Source organism: Podarcis tiliguerta (assembly GCF_965153285.1).
Source record: "Podarcis tiliguerta genome assembly, chromosome: 5".
Lineage (NCBI taxonomy): Eukaryota > Metazoa > Chordata > Lepidosauria > Squamata > Lacertidae > Podarcis > Podarcis tiliguerta.
Window position 1 is genome coordinate 73,057,373 of NC_139538.1, and position 18,948 is coordinate 73,076,320.

Consider the following 18,948-nt stretch of genomic DNA (forward strand, 5'->3'; position numbering starts at 1 on the left):
TAAAAGCAAGTGCCTAACTTGTACCTACTGACGTCTATGGAGTTTATTAGTGCTTTAAACTGTGACATAGTACTCAGTACTTTTATAAGAAGCAGTTTAGGTGTGACAGTCTAACATTTGTGGCAGAAGAAACTATGGCAAGCTATCATTATTATTTATTTATTTGATTTATATACCACCCTTTATCAGTTATGTCTGTTCTGGAAGGGCATGTAAATTGCAAATTGTGAGAGTTTGTGTATAATGTTAACTTCTTGCTTTTGCTTTTATTTAAATAGTAGATGACAAGAGTGAAAGTGCAAAACATCCTGCTGGGAGCAATGTGATTTCCTCTGACATGGACTACAGAGCTGGCTCTTCCTTTGAGCTTTCTCCATCTGATAGCTCCGATGGAACCTATATGTGGGATGAAGAAGGGTTAGAGCCCATTGGAAGTGTCCATCCATGTGGAAGTTATGATTCTTCAGAAATGAATAGTATAGTAAGTATAACTTGTTTATTATTATTGGGATAGTATTCAAAAGCAGTTAACTTTCTGCAAGGCTCACAATAGCCTAGTTCACCTGCAACCTTAGATTATAGTCTTAAAACAAGACTGCTGCTCCCCTGTTCCTAGTTTGACATTATGCGCAACCTGAGCTTGTGCTGATTTGATAGATCTTGGTTTCTGCTCTTCGTTTGGGTTTGCACATGATGAACCAAGCTTTGGCTTGTTTAGTCTCCCAGTGACACAAGGGGTAAAATGCTTGTGTTTATTTAAATAGAGTTTAACTTAAAGGGAGTATGGCATCCTTTGTAAATAGGCAACACACTTCTGATTCAGGTGAAATGAGACCATTGCAATATTTTGTATTATGCTCAAATGCCAAGTCTTCCAATATCACATTTATCACAATTCCAATATCACAATTATATTTGAGGACAGTGACTTTTTTCTTCTTCTGACTATCTGCTTTAAATCATGAAATGATGTAGAAACAAGTTCTTGTTTGCAATTTGATACAGTAAGCCTGCAACGTGTGCTTTTAACAAATGTGCATTCAGATTTATGGGTGTGACAATTTAAAAAAAAAAAGATGGTTGGGGTTTCTGGAAAAATGACTTTGGTAATCCCACCCTCCATTGAACCCAATGTTTTAACTACATGCAATTTTGCTGGAATTCAATTTTTAAAGTCATAACCAATTGAACAGTAGCATGTTAATTTAAAATCTGGAATTGTAGATTGGAAATAGTTGAAATCAGAGCTGCAGGTTTTCATTATTATTACTATATATTTATACCCCATCTTTTTCCCTGGTAGGCCTCAAGGTAGTTTAGTCACCTGAAGTATGTGCTCATAAATGTAGCAAAGTAATATATGATGCAGAGGATATTTTGTATTTTCATGAATGGTTGTCTGCATTTAACAAACTCTTCAACTAGTGTCCTCACTTATGTGAACATGAAACAGAAATAAAAGCTTTTGGTCAGAACAGGTATTGTACAATTATTTCCATTAAGAAACACTTGCCACAGTAGCAGTTGCTTCTGTTGTTGGGATAGGTAGAATCTGGTATTGGCTTTAGAATTGAGGAAGAATAAACTTTTAAAATAGCCCTTATTGCTGCAAGAATATGCTGAAATATGTGTGGGCAATGCCAGCTGATATTTCAGAAGCTGAAGAAATGCTAAAATTTCCCATGCCTGGAGGTGGGTTTCATAGTCCGGAGAGCAGAATGGCTTTACATAATCCAGAAAATGTGCTTTTGTTCATTTTGGATAACTTACATAGGGTGCAGAATTTGGATTGCCTAGGTTGAGAATTGTAATTTAGTGAAAAAGTAAATGCAACAATAGCTCTTCTAAAGCAGGGTTCTGAGATCCTGCTGTGAAAAATTTCACAACTTCCAATTGCTTCCTGCATTTGCTTTTTAGTGGTTATCTCCTTGCATTCTGTGGTTACAGCTGCTGCATAAGGCAGTGCTTGTTTCCTCTTACCACAGGAGAGCTACTAGCTGCAATTGAATGATCTGCTTGAAGTTGCAGATGGGCAGTGTTGTAGCTGCCTTTGACTATTCATCAAAGAAAATATTTAAAACAAAACTGGCAATGATGATACCTGGTGAAAAGTGAAAAATATCTTGCAACTTTAATATACCATATTTTTTGCCCTATAGGATGCACTTTTCCCCCTCCAAAAATGAAGGGGAAATGTGTGTGCGTCCTATGAGGCGAATGCAGGCTTTCGCTGAAGCCTGGAGAGCGAGAGGGGTCAGTGCGCACAGACTCCTCTCGCTCTCCAGGCTTCAGGAAGCTATCCGCAAGCCTGGGGAGACTGGCGCGACTTCCCCAGGCTTGCGGATAGCAGTCTGTTCTGGGGCTTCCCCCGCCCCAGCCCTACGCCTGGGGAGGAAATAATTTTTTTTTCTTTATTCTCCCCCCCCCCCAAACTAGGTGCGCACTATGGGCCGGTGCGCCCCATGGGGCGAAAAATACAGTAATTCATTTCACTAAGCCACATTGTTAAACTCTGATTTAGATTTTTTCAGAGGGACAAATTCTGGATAAAGATCTTTCAAATATAATGATGTAGGGGGAAAATATTCTGTACTTGAAGACAGACAAAAAGAAATTAATTTTCTCTATAACCCCCTCCCTGTCCTTCTTTTAGCAGTGCTTTCAATTTTTCTTTTCTAAGAGTCTAACTGTCTCCCAGTCTGTCTTGCTCCTGCTGCTGCTTTACTTAAAGAAATCTGAAATCATCTTTATATTTTTAGCACTATAAATATATGTGTAACCTGCTCTGAACTCTGAAGATCAGGCAGGAGAGAAATTCAGATAAATGTACCTTCAAGATTTGTTTGATAGTCATTATGCCTAAAATATATATCACTTTGAAAGTATGTATTGAAATTCTCAAGTCTAGCAAGATTAGTTTGGTTTCCCAGGCAACTGGAGGTCTTTATTTGGCTAACCACAACTGCATTTCTGTAAGGCTGAGTAAAATTCCTAGAGCTCTTGTTCAGCTGAAACTCCCTCTTGTAGAGATCAAAGAGAATAAATCTATTGCTTAAGTATTTATCTCCTTCGAGAGTGTATCTTTTTCTTTTTGTGAAACCTGTAGATTTTTGTAGTAAAACCACAATCACTGACTCTTGTTCATAGTATGAAATATAAATGGGTTTGGAAGGGGTTACAGTTTGAGTTGGAAGTTTCATGTAAGAAGCAATAGCCTATGTAATGTTACCTGAAGCTGTGCTTAGTTGTCTGATGCTTGTAAATATCTGTAATCAAAATGTGTTAAACTGCATGAAAAAATGCAGGCATTTAATCATAGATTTGGAACAGATCATGGAGTTCATTTAGTCCAACCTCTTGCCTCGTGCAGGATCTTCAATACAGCTATTGCACCCCTGATAGATGGTTGTCCAGCCTTTGCCTAAATATCTTCATTAAAGTAGAGCCCACCCCCTCCTGAGGTAGCTCTTACATTGTCAAACAGCTCTTACTGTTAGGAAGTTTCTCTAATGGTCCTGTTTACACTCTGGTGCTGCTTGCCACCTCTCCAAAGGCAACAGGTTGGCCACTAGGAGAACGAGATGCTGGAGTGGTGGGCCTTCCACCTGATCAAGCAAGGCTCTTTTTACATTATTTAGCTGAAACCTGGTTTCCATTTCCACACCTTAGTTCTAGTCTTGTCCTAGAGAGTAACAGAGAGCTAGCCAGCTCTACCTTCTGCATGACAACATCACCATCCTGTTTCTCTCCAGCTAAACATATCCAGCTGTTCCTCATGTGATTTAGTTTCTAGATTCTTCACCATCCTGGTCACATTCCTCTGGACATGCTGCAGATTGTCAGTGTCCTACTTAAAAGGCAGTGTCCAGAGCTGAGCAAAGTACTTCAGATCTGGTCTGCTTAGCAGCGAATAGTGTGTGTTTCTGTCAATGCTGCCGGAGATTGCATTTAGTATTTTACTAACCTCTTTGAACTGCTAGTTCAGCTTTATCTTGTGACTAATTTAAACAAATATTTTCAAAGTACTGCTGTAAAGCTAGGTTTATTCCCTTCCTATATTTGTGTATTTGATTCTTGGTACCTAAATGCAGGATTTTATTTTTATCTCTGCTGAATTTTTATCATGTTGGTTTGGGTCCATTGTTCCAACCAAGATAAATGCAAGCTGCATATTTGATAAGCTTCCCCTCTACTTTGACCAAGTCATTTGTAAAAATGTTGAACAGCATAGCGCCTAAGGCAGAGCCCTATGCCATTCCAATGAAAGCCTTCCTTGAGCTTGATAAAGTCATTAATGAGCACCCACTGGGTACAGTTGTTCAACCAGCTGTGGATCTACCCAAGACTTGTATCATGTAACCCATATTTTACCAGCTTGTCAACAAGGATATTGTGCAAATTTTGTAATGTTGGTAGCTGTTTAAGAGTACATTAGTCATTTTATGAGATAGTAGCTCTCTCCATTTGAAGAATCTCTTAAAAATAAACATATAATCTAACTCTCTCTGTAAAGTCGGTTGAATTCTGTGTGGTGCTAAATATCTAGTGCACTTCTTGGTAACTTCATGAATGGAGGCTAGATGGCAGTATAAGAGCATAAGCTGATGGTTTAAACAACCTTCGAATCATGTCAGGTGGATAGCTTTCATGGTGCCTCCTTTATTCTTTATGTAATTGAATATTAAAGTACAGTATTAAATGCAAATATCTGCAGCTGTGAATGTATCTACTTTCATTTGCCATAGTGAAAGTGTCTATGCTATACATATCTAATTATTTGCACAGAAGTTAGCATGCTTGCCATAGCTTTCCAATTAGTAAAATATTGAAAAACTTACCAGGTACAAAGTATCATTAGTATGGTGTTAGTTCCACTTAAATGACCCTGCCTATATTTTATATCTGGTGACAGTAACTATTTGCGGCTATTGCACTATTTTAAAGGTCTATTTTATTTTATTTTATTTTATTTATTTAAAACAGTTCTGCCCTGCCAGCCCACTGAAAGGACTTCACTAATTTAGTTTTGCTTTTCATACCATGAAATTTAATCATGTAAATTTGCTATGTGTTCTTTGCTTGACTTTGTGAATTTACATATTTAAATATTTGCTCTGCATATTTTGCTCCCATTGTATATAACAAATTTGCATTTTCAGTACCTTTGTTTTCCATTTAATTTAGAAGTAGAGAATACTTCCCATAATGCAAATTTTAATACAGTGGTACCTCGCAAGACGAATGCCTCGCAAGAAGAAAAACTCGCAAGACGAAAGAGTTTTTTGAGTTGCTTCGCAAGACTAATTTCCCTATGGGCTTGCTTCGCAAGATGAAAACGTCTTGCGCCTTTTTCTTAAAACCGTCAATGCATTCCTATGGGAAACCGTCAATGCATTTCCTATGGGAAACCGTGCTTCGCAAGACGAAAAATTCACAAGACGAAAAAACTCGCAGAACGAATTAATTTCGTCTTGCGAGGCACCACTGTACTTCTATATTAGCAGATTATTAAGTGTTTTGTAATAAGCTGCTAGACTTTGCATAAGCAAATGTATTGGTAGTATTAATATTTTTTAAAATGCTGCTCAAGGAACTTAAAATTTAATATTTCCTTTCTGTGATCTTGTTGTGAAGCAAGTTTTGGTTTTGCTGATGTCCTAAACTAGATCATGTTCATGTTTCTGTTCCCAGCTTTCTGGGTTCAATTCAGCTAAGGTTTTGAATAGGTGGAGCAAGGTTTGCTAATGCAATGGGACTTTCTTCCCTCTGTGTGCTCCTTACACTCCCTAAAACTCTTCTGCCCTCCCCCCCCCCCATTTAGGTGGTGTGGGGTTACACAAGGGGTGGAAAGGAAGTCCTGTTGTAGAAGCAGACTTCATTTTGCTTTTACATACCCCCCTTAACACTGTCTGGATCTAGACACATCAAAGAAGTATTTCAGTTTAAATCGTTGTAAATTTGAACAGGGAAAACAGGTAGAGAAAAATGGGACACTACATTGCCATCTGGTGGCACCATGTTGTATCACATATGCAACACATATAAATTGCTTTTTCTTTACCAGTCTAGCTGAGTCCACTATATTGAACTCCACCTTATGTATCTAGTGTGTGTGTATATACGTATGTGCTATAGGTTTCCTGAATGTTGTTTGAAGAGACAAGTATTAAATTAAGTATTTGGGGGTTAGGGTTGCTGCTGGGGGAGCAAAGAGTAGATTTTGTGTCGCTGGTAGCCTGTTGTGCAATTTCTGGTTGACCACCTAACAGGTCCTAACACCTACTAGCAGCTGGGATTTTCCAAAGAATGCTGGACTATGTAGGTATTGATTTTACCCACCAGCAAGGAAATGGTACACACTCAGTACCACATAACACAGATTAGTTATGCCTTAACTGTTAGGAGGGCATACTTGTGGTCTTTTGTTTCATAATATAAGATGTATCTTTGAACCTTAGTAATTCTATTCTATTGTTGTTTTTAAAGAAAATACCAAGCAAGATCTAAAGTCTGCCTGTCCCTGCCTTACAGGATGTTATCAAACTATAGTTGTATTCCTGGTATATTTTTGTGCATTTCAGGAAATGGGTGTGCTATGAACTAAGTATATCCCTTAGTAGTGGTAGTAAATGTGCATTTTAAGTCAGTAATGCCAATGCTTTTTTTTTTTAATGATAATCTATGAGCATGTTTGTCATCTCAGTCTGTTCATTAAACCTGGGCCTTAGATATTATAATACGTAAAACAAAGACAGCATTGTAAGTGTTGTTTTCCATTCTTCTCATAGACATTATACACAGGATGGCTGTCCTCATTTTTCTTTTTTTTTAATCTCCTCTAGTATATGGTATGTATGCATTCATTGTCGGATTTGGTTTTAAGGAGCTTGATTATATTACTCCGAAACCTTCAGAGATGCTAACGAACGTTATTTAATCTTCTAGATTCTCTATATTTTCATTTTGAATGTGGGACTGCTTTCCAGATTTTTTCAGAGTAACGGTGTTGGTTTGTTGCTGTTCAAAACCAAAACTTCTTTACCAGTAAGACACTTGTCTGCATTTTTTTCCCAAACTTACCAAAGCTTGGTGGTTGCCTTTGGCAACAAAATAAAATAGAGAGTCGTAGAAGGCACGCCCTGCCACGCTGAGCAAATATGAGACTATAAAGAAAAATGTGGGAGGAATCAAAGTAGATGAGAACCCTAGGAATGAGTAATACTGCTGCAGTTGGCACTGACCTACATGTTTAAATCTTACAAGCTAGTGAAAAGTAACCATATTGATAGAAACCATCCCAGTTCACACACTCCATGCAGAACTAGTATAAACACGTAGAGATGGAGGTTGAGGTTTCAGTACACATTCTGTGGGCAGAAGCCAGTGGAAAGTTCTCCTTCACAAGTGTTTTTGAAAATAACCAGGGAAGCTTTGTAAAAGCATGCCTTTAATTTTAATTCCATGTGTGCTAGAGAGATAGCATTTTATCCGTATGTTCTAAACATGTAGAATTTTTTTTGAACTTCCTGCACTCATTCTTGTAGGATGGGTGGGGAGAGTAAAAAGTTTCTTGAAGAAATGGAATCACATTCTAGTGCAGAGGATAGAAATCTAATGAGTTCTTTTAATTTGTTTTAAAAAGGAGCATGTACTAATATTTTTGATAACACCATTACAAGCAATATGAATGCTTGTTATTACAGATGAATTATTATTGTGCTTAGTTATTGCCTTCACATTTGTATAGGCTAGCTATCTTACACCTAATATCTGGCACATGCGTAGCTACCATGGAGAGCAAATGTGTGCTAAATCTCCCTATTTTTTGGTGTTTGCATCTAAATGAATTAAATTTGTTAAATTGGAAGAGACAATTTTTTTTGTCCAAATAAATTATTCTTTAATATTTACTTCAACAAATACTTCATGGATGTTTTTGTTTTGATTTTTTTTTTTTTTTTTTTTTTTTGCTTGCTTGCTTGCCTGAGTCAATAAGATGATGGAGGGGTGGTGCCTTCAAATGCTAATAGTAGCACTTCTTTGTCACCATGACAACAGGCATACTGACCTATGTGATTGTTTAGTTGGCTTCAGGGAGACTGGAGATGTTAAGGCAGTGTCAGTGGTTGCTGCTTCCTGATTGGACAGCTAGTTGATTAAGGTTAGAAGGACTCCCTGACTTACCACATGGTTTCTATGGTAGCTGCAATAGTAAGCCTAAGTTGTGGAGCATTTTTACACTTAATCATCTTCCTTTTTTCATTCTTAAAGGTATGAATGCTATTACATTGTGCTAATTGTGTTACTTGGGTAGGAGTTAAGTTGTGTGATGTTCTAAGTCTGATAGCTCAAAACATAACAACATAAAAATCTATATATCAAAATCAGTCTAGTTGCCCCCCTCCTTTTTGAGAAAGAGAGAATATCACTGTTGGGATTGCTGGTCAAGCTTTACTTTTCTGTAACTTTCTGACTTGTTTCAGTAATGGTTGTAAGGCAATGGGGAGAACAAAACCTTGTCTGCCAATCCTTCATTTATTTGAGTGCAGGATATCACTAAGCTTGACACTATGGCATGGCCAGTGAGCTTTGCCCAGATGTGTCTAGGTTTATATTGTTCTCTATCATTTTGTTTCCCATGTTTCAATTTCTTAATTTTAATGAGATGAGGCAGCTAAATATCAGAATTAAGTTAGGGTTGGTTTTTTTTTACTGCAAGGTATTTGCTGAGATACAGGGACTCTCAGTTTCTTTTGACAGATATATTTGTGCTGTTTTTAACGACAGAGTAATTTTCAGCTAATATTTTTCTAACGTAATAGACTTATTAAGATTGATAAAATTATAAGTTTACTCAGTAACTATATTTAAAAATCACTTTCAAAACTAAATTATATAGAGCAGGCAGGGGGAACCTCCACCTTGTAGGGATCCTAATTTTGTCCACAAGGTTCTCTTCCCTAAGTGATGCCCACCTGCCCCACATCTGCTATCATGTCAAATGTGAGGCAGGTAAAGACTTGGCTACAAAGGAACAGTTGGATGCCTTAAAGTACAGATAGGCACTGACAGCAATCCCCCTCTCTCTAGGATCAACTGCACTGGCAGTTTCTGACCAGGAGCTGCTGAGGGCAACTGATCCTTGCAAGCCCCACTTTTGGTATAGATCTTCCTTCGCAGCCTGGTGATGGCAGATGACTGACAGGTGGAGAGCTGCACCCACCTATTAAAGGGGCCTGTGGGATTGCTCAGTTCTAGCTGGCCTAGCTATCCCTGAAGTTTCCCCTACCCTCTGCATCTGGCAATTTACACCTGTAGATGGATCTGCTGTAGCCATTGGAATGATTCTTCTGTCCCTCTGCATGACTAGCATTGCAGCTGTTCAGGCAGGCAGGTCTAATACCTTTCTAGCTTTGGTTTCTAAGCCTGTCTATTTTTTATGTGGAAGATTCAGCACCATAAAACTAGTGCATTATGAGAAAGGGAAGGGAAGCTAGTTCTCCTGGTACTTCCAGGAGCTTGAAAAGATGACACACCTTGGCTTGGAGCATGGTAATTTCACTTTGGTGTTCTGATGTGTGAGACAGTTGGAGAGTCAATGAAATGTTTATTTCAAAAGGCACATAGTTTAAACTGGAGAGACAGACACAAATGTGCACATCTTGTAGCAGGTATTTTTTATTTTCTTGTAGGATATTTTGAATAATCTTGATTCATGCGATCTTGAAGATGATGATCTTATGCTCGATGTTGACTTACCTGAAGACGCACCCTGTGATAATGGTTAGTGAAATAATTTGAATATGTTTAAATGCTTTATTGCAACTTCCCTTACCCTGGCTACTTTGGTTGCCCATCTCTCTTTCCTTGCCAACTATGACTGTCATTTCCTGAACTTGGGAAACATCCACAGAGGTACCATCAGCAACACTGAGCCCTGTGTTCAGCTTCATGTCTTTATTCAGGGGAAATTGCTGCTCCTACTACTGTAATACAGCTTCTAAAGCATCCTATTCTGAAAACAGCATTTCCTTAAAACCTTTTTCAAACAGTTTATGAGCACTAATTTTACTTAGTGTAATGGCTTTCAGCTTTCAAAGTACTTTTAAGGAGAATTCTTGATGTGTTTTGTATTGCATTCTGTATGAAAGATTTTTAAATAATCACATACTTTTCTTGTGTAAAAGCTCAGCCAGAGTGTAAAATTATTTTATACAAATACTTTTGGCTGTCTTAGGATTAAGTTGTGAAAGCTGTTACATGTAGACGGAGTTCTAATATCTGTTGAAGAATAGCTTTTAATATACAATTGTGCTGAATGTTTTAATGCACCTTACTTTATACTTGTTAGATTCCTCATAGAAAGTTTATTAAATAAGTTTGTTAGAATAGTTCATAGGGCTGTATTTTACTTGTTGCATTTTGGAGTCTGTGAGGGAACTTGCACTCTATTTATAGCAGCCGTTCTAGTGCAGCAAGTATGTTCTCAGTGAGCAAGGCGGTAGTTCTAAATCACAGGGTCAAATTGGGCTCATTTCCCAACAATACGCAAGCAGGGAATGAGCAGGAAGGAAGGCCTGTTTACCACGGTCTTATGCAAAACTATGTCTGAGTAGGCAGTAGAATAAGACTGCTCAGTTTTATGAAAAGCTTCTCGTAGCCGAGGCCTGACAATGTGAAGAGAAAGTGTCTGGGTAAGTAAAAAGCCTCAAGGGTTTCTTGAAACTTTTCCTTCCTGGCAGTATTTTCCATTATTATTTTTTACTTGGCTTTTAATAGCTTGTAAGTAGCTGCCAGTCGTAGCTTTCACTGACTAATCTGTTGTTGTTGTTGTTGCTCCTCGTGCAAACTGAGAGATCTCTGAAATCTCATTTTCATTATATGTGATAGAATGTATATGTTAAAACTATTTTGTATTTAAAAAAGCTTTCTGTTTAAATATTCATATATCTATCTTGCCATAAAATGAAATGCTGTTTCTGTTGCTTTTAAAGGTTGCTCTTAAATCTTAGGATTCTGATGGCAAGGGAATTTCTCATTACAACAGAAAATACTGCTGAATTCTGTCGGCATCAGTTTTAAGTTTTGATTACTTCTTGTCCTTTGTGATTGAAGCAATAAGTTTCTTAACTGAAGTAGTAATGTGACCTTGTGGATGCAGTTATTTAAAACATATGTATCCTGCCTTTTGCTGTTGAACTGATGAACAACAGTAATTAAAGCCTCATCACAGTTTTATACAAATAATTAAAAGCACCAAGTTAGCAGCAGTAGCAGTTGATAACACAAATTTGTTGTACATCAGTTCCTGTACTTATTTCTGTAAATCAGTAATGAGTTCTATCTGGCAACCACTTTGCATTTCTGGGTGATCATATTTCCATTTAGATGAATATTGAAATAGTTTCTATTATCTATGTAGTGGATTGTGAAAATATGAATCGTTATGAGCGGCCAGAAAGAAATATTCGACAGCAGAAGGAGGGGTTGTGGAAGAGGACACCACAACGATGGAATGCCCAAGACCATTATCATCTTGGTCATACTGACCATTGTTCCCATAGTAGAAATGATCTGAACAGGTAAGGCCCTTACTTTTCACTCTTTTGTTGTTGTTAAACTATATGTAATAAAAGAAAATTATTATTAGTTTGGAGATGGTATTTAATTTAACACCAGTCAGATTTAATCAAATAAACAAGGATTATTCGGTGTTATGTTGGAGGGGATGCAAGGAAACAGGATTATGTTCACATGTGGTGGGGATGTAAATATGTACAACTTCTTTGGCAAAGGGTGTTTAAGGAGATAACAGAAATCATTTGGTTAAAGCTGACTGAAAGTACTTAGTGCTTGTAGTCTACGGTTTATATTGTAGAAAAGGCTACTTTTTCTTGCATATACTGTACATGTGCTGTTGAAAAACAAAGGTATCCTTTTTTCTTCAAGACTATTTGAGCCCTATGCATAATTGATTGATTTAAGGATGGAGTGATAGCTGTAGTAATATTTGATTGGTATTAAAGATTTCAGAATGTGTCTCTTACTGAAGTACATAATAAGATTGTCTATTAAAACATTTCTAAAACACGTTTCAGGAGCTGCAACTATTTTGACTCTCCTCCTGTCGGCCATCTTGAAGGATATGGAGCACCAAGCTTGTACCCACCTCTGAGAAGTTTGCCGGCAAACACTGTGATGCTGGATGAAATGACCCTTCGGCATATGGTTCAAGACTGCACATCTGTGAAAACTCAGTTATTAAAATTGAAAAGAATATTTAATCAGGTTAGCACGTTTTTAACAACATGGGAATTGAAGGGACACTTGTCACTAGTTTGTGTTACGGTACTTGATGCTAATAAGTGTGTGTGTGTACATACATGCCACTATACCAACTGACCTAACCCTCCTTTGATTCTAGTCTTTATTATCAAGTAAAACACTAGGGTGGCTTGGTGTTGTTGTTTTTTTTAAAAACAGCAAGCAATCGTATTTCATTTGAATTAAATTGCTTGATTTGTAATCAGTGTTAGAAACTGAAATATGAAAGCTAGGAGCTAAATGGCACCTTAAACCTAGGTTATGGGCACAACAACGGAATGTCTACGCACACTTTTTTAATAACAAGAATACATAGCTGAAAATGCAGCTAAAACAATACATTCATTTTTCACATAGTCTAGTCCTTCCCCTGCCCACCCCTCTATAATTCTTAAGAGGGTCTCATTTCCAGTCTTCAGAGAGTAGCTGGAAGTGGGGAGGCAGAAAAGATCCTCCTTTTCTTCTTCTCTGCAGTTTTAACCTGAAATCTTAAGCGCAGTACTGTGCCCAGTGCTCAGAAACTGCTTGTGCTAATGAAATTCCCTGTTGCCAATGAGCCTAGAACAATAGGAGTTTCGAACACTGTTTGTGATGTAATTGTGCTCAAACCCATAGAAGTGAAGCAAAATCTTTTAGAATGCCCTATGTCACTGAAGGTCACTTCATAAATTCCCCTTCATGCAAGGGGGAGCAGAAGTACATGTTTTGCCAAATGTGTGATGTGGTTCTGTCACGGGGAGGAAATAAACCTGCGTACAGGGGGTTAGATTAGATGTGAGGAACTGGAACCTTTGGGCTTCCAGATGTTGCTGAACTGTGACCCTCATCATCCCTGGCTATTGCCTATGTTTTCTGGAGCTGATGGGATGGGAGTTATAGTTCAACATCTGGAGGGCCAAGGGTTCCCTACACTTGCTTTAGATGAAATAATGGTTGTGAATGTTCTAACACTTCTCAACCAGATTTGTAGTGCTCATATTTCTATGGTGTTAATTCACATGTGTATGGATTGTTTTTCTTCTGCATAATAATTCGAAAAAGAAAAAGGTGTGATTGTTAGAGAGACTTGCATACATAGCTTTATTGATCGGATCATACAAAGCTTTAGTCAAAGAACTGAAAATGTGTAAGTTAAATTGAGTGTTAACCTAATTGTTCTGGACTGGATTTGCAAATAGTCTAAGCCTTGTTGGAGAGAGGGAGGCCTGCTTCTGAAGTTACTTTGAGAAAACAATAACCGTAAACGTCGTCCATTTTCCTGCCCATAACTGTCTTGGCTCAGCCTTTCTATTTTTGTACCTGTGAATAACATACCTGACTTTTCTAAGTACGAAAGGACTTCAGCTTCAAGAAACCCTACCCAGTAATGGACACTCTAGCTGCCCTCCCTCTAGTCAGGTCCTCTGGCAAGTTGAGTACTGCTGTTAGCTACAGAGTAGCCTGGATGGAAAGGCAGAACGCTCCTTCGTTTAGAAACAGTGCTTCCAGGGTGCTTGTGTATGTAAAGCCCTGCTCTTAACTGCCAGTCTGCTATATTATTATTTATTATTATTATTATTACAGTTGATCTGTTACTCACCTGGTAAACCACTGTCTCAAGGCCATTTACATGTAAGATAATTAAAAACACAAAAACAACAGATACATTTAAAACAATACTAAAACCCCAACAAATGGACACTCATGATAAAGACCCATTTATCCAGCTGGGAAAACCTGCCGGAACAAAAATATAAGGCACAGCATTTTGAAGGCTTCCTCCTGCGCATCTTTCCCTCTGATTACAGCTGTGTCTAAGAGCACTACGTAATGAGGGAACAGATTTCAGTACCTGCTCCTCAAACTGCTTTTTCTTGGGGAAAGTGAAATAAAACATCACATCATTGTGCCCCCAAGTCTAATGTGTGCTGCTAGTACAAATTATGGTACATTGGTAAAATGTATGATTAATTGAAATCTTCCATTTCCTAACATATCAGTACAGTGCTGGCTTAGTAGAGGAAGTTCGCTTATTACAGTTATGATGTCACTAATGATGAGGTCCCTTTGAACAGAAGAAGCCCAACATTCTTAGTTCTTAAAAACAACTAAGTAGTCTATGGTGATTATGTATCTTTCAGCTAGTCTGGGAAGTATAAGAAGAATTCAATATATGCCATGTAGACGGAAAGTAAAATTGGAAAAAAAGGTTGTTTTCAAATACTTGGAATATTTCAAGGGGGGCTTTTTTAAAAAAAGTAACCATATGTAACCTGGTCTTTTTTGCATGCACAAAGGTGCTACACTGTATGTGTCCTATCAAGCTAGGGATATAGTGTAACAACCTATTATGTGTGGATCCTGGCTGGAAATAGTGATATTCAGTTTGCTGTTGCACTCCAGTGAGAACTAGGCCTTAATCCTGCCTCTGGACTATATGACTTCAAACTGCAGGTGGGGGATACTTACATGATTGACTGTCGTCTTGTATGTAGAAAACTAGCAAGCCGAGTAGAAGGTGCAGATATCCCCAAACACCTTTTTTTAAACATTCATTTTTATTGTTTTTTTATACCAATTGGTGCACTGTAAGTAGTGTACAGTAGAATACTTCATGAAGTGAACATCACTTGTGGAAATGTTTTGAATGGAGAACCCCCCTCCCCTTTTAGTGGTGCAGCCAAACCACAAATTTACAATCTCAATCTTACCGAATCTGTTGCACTAATATAACTAAAGTGCCTGGTTACACATAGGAAATAGTTTAAATGCAAGCTTCACTTTTAGGTAGTTCAGTAGCCTTCTAGGATGCAAGATTCCTGTAAATCCCTGAACCAAAAAAGTTTTGGTGAAGTGGAATGGTATAAACACCCCATAGCTATGTGACCTTTTTATAATTATTCAGCAAACAAACTAGAAGTAACAAATTAAGTTCCAGCCCTTATAATTCTTGAATAAATCGCTGTGTGGTCTAGGCATTAAGAAACACTTTCTTTCATCTCTCTCTCTCTCTCTCTCTCTCTCTCTTCTCTCTCTCAAACCAATTTCATAAAAAAGCTAGTATTTAACATGTTGAATACTGCTAGGGGGGAAAGTTTCTTTGAAGATGGATACCAGAAATCGTTTGACAATTTCAGGAACCTGATAGATTCTTAGTGCTGAGAAACTAAAATGAAAAGTAAAATCAGTGCATACAATTTATTAGCAGATCTCACTATCTAGTTTTGGAAATCTGTGTTTGAAATAAAACTCTGATAAGATGGAACCATTTGGAAACTACCAGATCTCCCAAGGTCAGTTCAAAATGTCAGGAATAATTCAGGAATTAGTAGTATTTATCATTCAAATACTATAGGATTTAGGTGCTCAAATAAATGGAAACCTTTCTCTTCTTGCAGAATGATGAAAATGTGTCACTCCACAACATCACATTTTCACTTCCTTCAAGCCCAGAACTGCAGGAGCCTGAACCAGTTTATAAGGTAAACCAACTGTGCTTATTTCAGAGTTGACCCTTTTGAATGAAGTAGCTAATGAAAAAGCATCAAGTGTGTAGGTCAGCACTATTTATTTATTTATAGAATTATTTTGTTTACCCTTAGTAGGTATGACAAGGAGAGGAGTTCCTTTAATTTTTTCTTTCTTTGCAAAGCAGCTGCAAACTCTGCAGACTGTTTTGAGAGATAAGAATTGTGGTGGAAAAACTGGGCAAGCAAAGAACCATGTTGCTAGGCAGAATGAGGAGAGAAGACAGTTTCAGGAAAAGCACCACTAAGAAACACTTGGCCTAGGGAGCAGGTTTTGTTTTCCAGCTGCTGTTGCCACATGTATTTGGTAAGAGGCTTGGGCAGGATTGCAAACAAACCAAACTTAAGGGAGAATCTTAACTTCAGACATAATGTTGGAGTAGATTCAGGGAAATCAGATTAAGTCTATTTATTTCAGTAGGTTTGATATCACCCAGTGGTCTGTTGCCCCCAAGTAAGCTATAGTTAGTTGTCCATTTAATTGTCCAGAACTTTCAAACCATAGCTTAACTACCAGTGGTGGAGCATTCACCGCCTGTGTCCAGGGCATGCATACACCAGGGTACGTTCAGGACATGCTGTGGGGTGGGGTATGTTGCCAGAGCGACCCCTGCCCACTGCTGTAAAGCGGGGTACACTTATGGGGCACCACAAGCTGTTGCAAAGCAACAGGCATCACCCTGGCCCCTGCAAGCCCAGTGCTGCTTTTGTGAGTGGCAGTGGGCTCACAGGGAGGGTGTCATATGCTGTTGAATCCTTCTCACTGCACTCTACAGCTGGAGGGCAGCTGAGGACACAACAGCTCACCATGTGGCAGAGCACCGTGACCCAACCCTCCAAAAAACAGCCTGGGCTGGTGGCCCCCCTCAGCCCCCCATTCTACACCACTGTTAACTATGATACCAGAATATGGTCAATATTTGCAGTTTTGTTTTGTTTTTTGTTTTCGTTCTCAACATTTGGTAATGAAAATAATGCAGAGCCTAAACTTTAAAAAGCAATTTGCTCCTAGACAAAGATTTTACTTTCTCTCTTCCCCGACCTCCCGGACAGATAAGAATTATATTTATCTACTTCATGGAAAACATTAAGATCTCCACTTTTTGTTTGCCAGACTGATGATTTGCTGAATGAGATCACACAGCTTAAAGAAGATTTAAAGAAAAAGGATGAAACAATCAAACAACTAGAGCATCGGCTTGTGAGTATATTATGCAGTATGCTCTGCAGAGAATGTGATATCTACCATAATTTCTATAAATCAATGTGACAGCACTTCTTGTTCACTTGCGTGGGACTAACTTCAATATTTAAGTCAGTGGGAAATCCTTTTATAGGAGCTGCTTATGTAAATTGGAGCAGTCACAGGAATTCCTGGATCAGGAGTATGATACCTTAGTGTTCTTACATATTATGGCCATGTGCTGTGTATGTTAACTTTAGAGCACAGGATTCTGAAATAACAGGAGTTCAAACTGCACCATTCTTCATTTTAACATATTACACTGTATATTTATTTTACTCTTAATGCAGCTGCATTTAGCCATTTGTATAAAGTATAAGATTTGACAAGAGAAATCTAACTATACTTTAAAGAGCAGCAGATGATGTTTCTTATACTGTAAAGCCAAAATTACAATATTAACACATTCAGGGGAACTATTATGGAAGGAGGTATTTAAAAATAAAAATGAAAAACTCTCCAAACAGTTGAAGTTGCTGTGAATGATTTGGAAATATTTCATGTTAATTGCAGATAACTGTGATATATTTAAGTGTATAAAAGTATCAGGATATATATATATATATATATATATATATATATATATATATATATGTCTAGGTTCCTTTCTGGGAGACACTGGGTTGTAACCCATGACCTTGTTCTGTTTAGTGCAAGACCTCCACCTGTACAATGGGATGGGACTTTAATTTCCTGTCCTTGCTACTACCCCCCCATCAGTTATGGGTTTCTCCCCAACTTTCTGGAGGAGATCTGGGGGGTTTGCGGGGAGTGCATGGGGAGAGGAAGTCCTGTTCTGCAGGTGGAAACCCTTGAACTAATGGAATAACTTGATCGGTTACAACTCTTTATATTCTGCACTGCTGTTTGTGTACAGTTTACACACTGTTCAGTTTACACTTGAATTAAGTATTTCTAATGTCTATTATGTGGATCAGCCTTTGGACCTCTGTATCCATCCTTTTCTTCTTTCTTAGCAGCAATTTGTGGTGCCTGTTTTGCGGTGGTAAAACCCATGAGAGTACAGAAGGATTGTTTTATGGCCTTACTACCTCATATTTTGTTTAATTCATTTGCTAATGTTATATTGTGTATTATACTACATTTTGAGATGTTTGTGTAAAGTAACTAAAAAGTGTAATAAATAACCATGAAATCATTTGTCTTTTGCGTATGCATAAAGTCTGTTAGGTGTGTCTGCGACAGAGACAGCAAGATATCTGAACAGCCTGCGTGCACATATGCTGACAAATACACACAGACCTCCTGGAGGAAAAGTGCTGTGAGTAGTTGATGAAAAGTTACAGTTGTTTATGTAAGATAGCTCCTGGTTTAGATCCATTAGGTTTCATCATCTTGCCATGTTACCCAGGTTCTTTCAATTTCTTCTTTTTAGTTGTATATAATTTTAAAGATGTTTTGCAATCTGCTACATTGTATATACATAGTTATTTATCGGGTGACAGAGACATACAATTCTTTGTGTATTTTTGTGTGTGTGTGTTGACTCTCATTTGAGTCTTAAAAATGCAATTTAGGATTTCAGATAAGTAGGATTTCAGATTCTAGTCCTTCCTGATTCCTAAGTATCATTTTTAGGAATGCCATCAAAATGCAATATAGTGCTAATGTAATTCATATTAAACTTTAATATGAACTGCAGACATTCCAGAATCGAAAAACCATTTTGGATCTTAGTAAATCATTTTAGATGGGTTCTGTAGTCTATATTTAATTCTTATGGATTAAATTCACGGGAATGTATCCAATATTTGTCCTACTCAGGATTGTTCCATTGAAATGAATGGACATTAGTGACTTAGGTCAATTAGTTTCAGTGGGTCTGCCATGAGTATAACTTAGTTGGCTATATCC

At 37.8% G+C, this 18,948-nt stretch overlaps 1 protein-coding gene across 8 annotated transcripts in view; it reads left to right on the plus strand.

Annotated features, from left to right (window-relative positions):
• Positions 1–18,948, plus strand: part of CCSER2 (coiled-coil serine rich protein 2) — a 51,090-nt gene that overhangs the window by 10,214 nt on the left and 21,928 nt on the right. For all 8 annotated transcript variants that reach the window (XM_083439946.1, XM_083439944.1, XM_083439945.1 and 5 more), the window contains 7 exons: positions 279–481; positions 9,693–9,783; positions 11,423–11,582; positions 12,099–12,288; positions 15,702–15,785; positions 16,945–17,031; positions 18,257–18,355. In XM_083439946.1, coding sequence (XP_083296072.1) covers positions 279–481; positions 9,693–9,783; positions 11,423–11,582; positions 12,099–12,288; positions 15,702–15,785; positions 16,945–17,031; positions 18,257–18,355 — 914 coding nt within the window. The remainder of the gene's footprint in view (positions 1–278; positions 482–9,692; positions 9,784–11,422; positions 11,583–12,098; positions 12,289–15,701; positions 15,786–16,944; positions 17,032–18,256; positions 18,356–18,948) is intronic.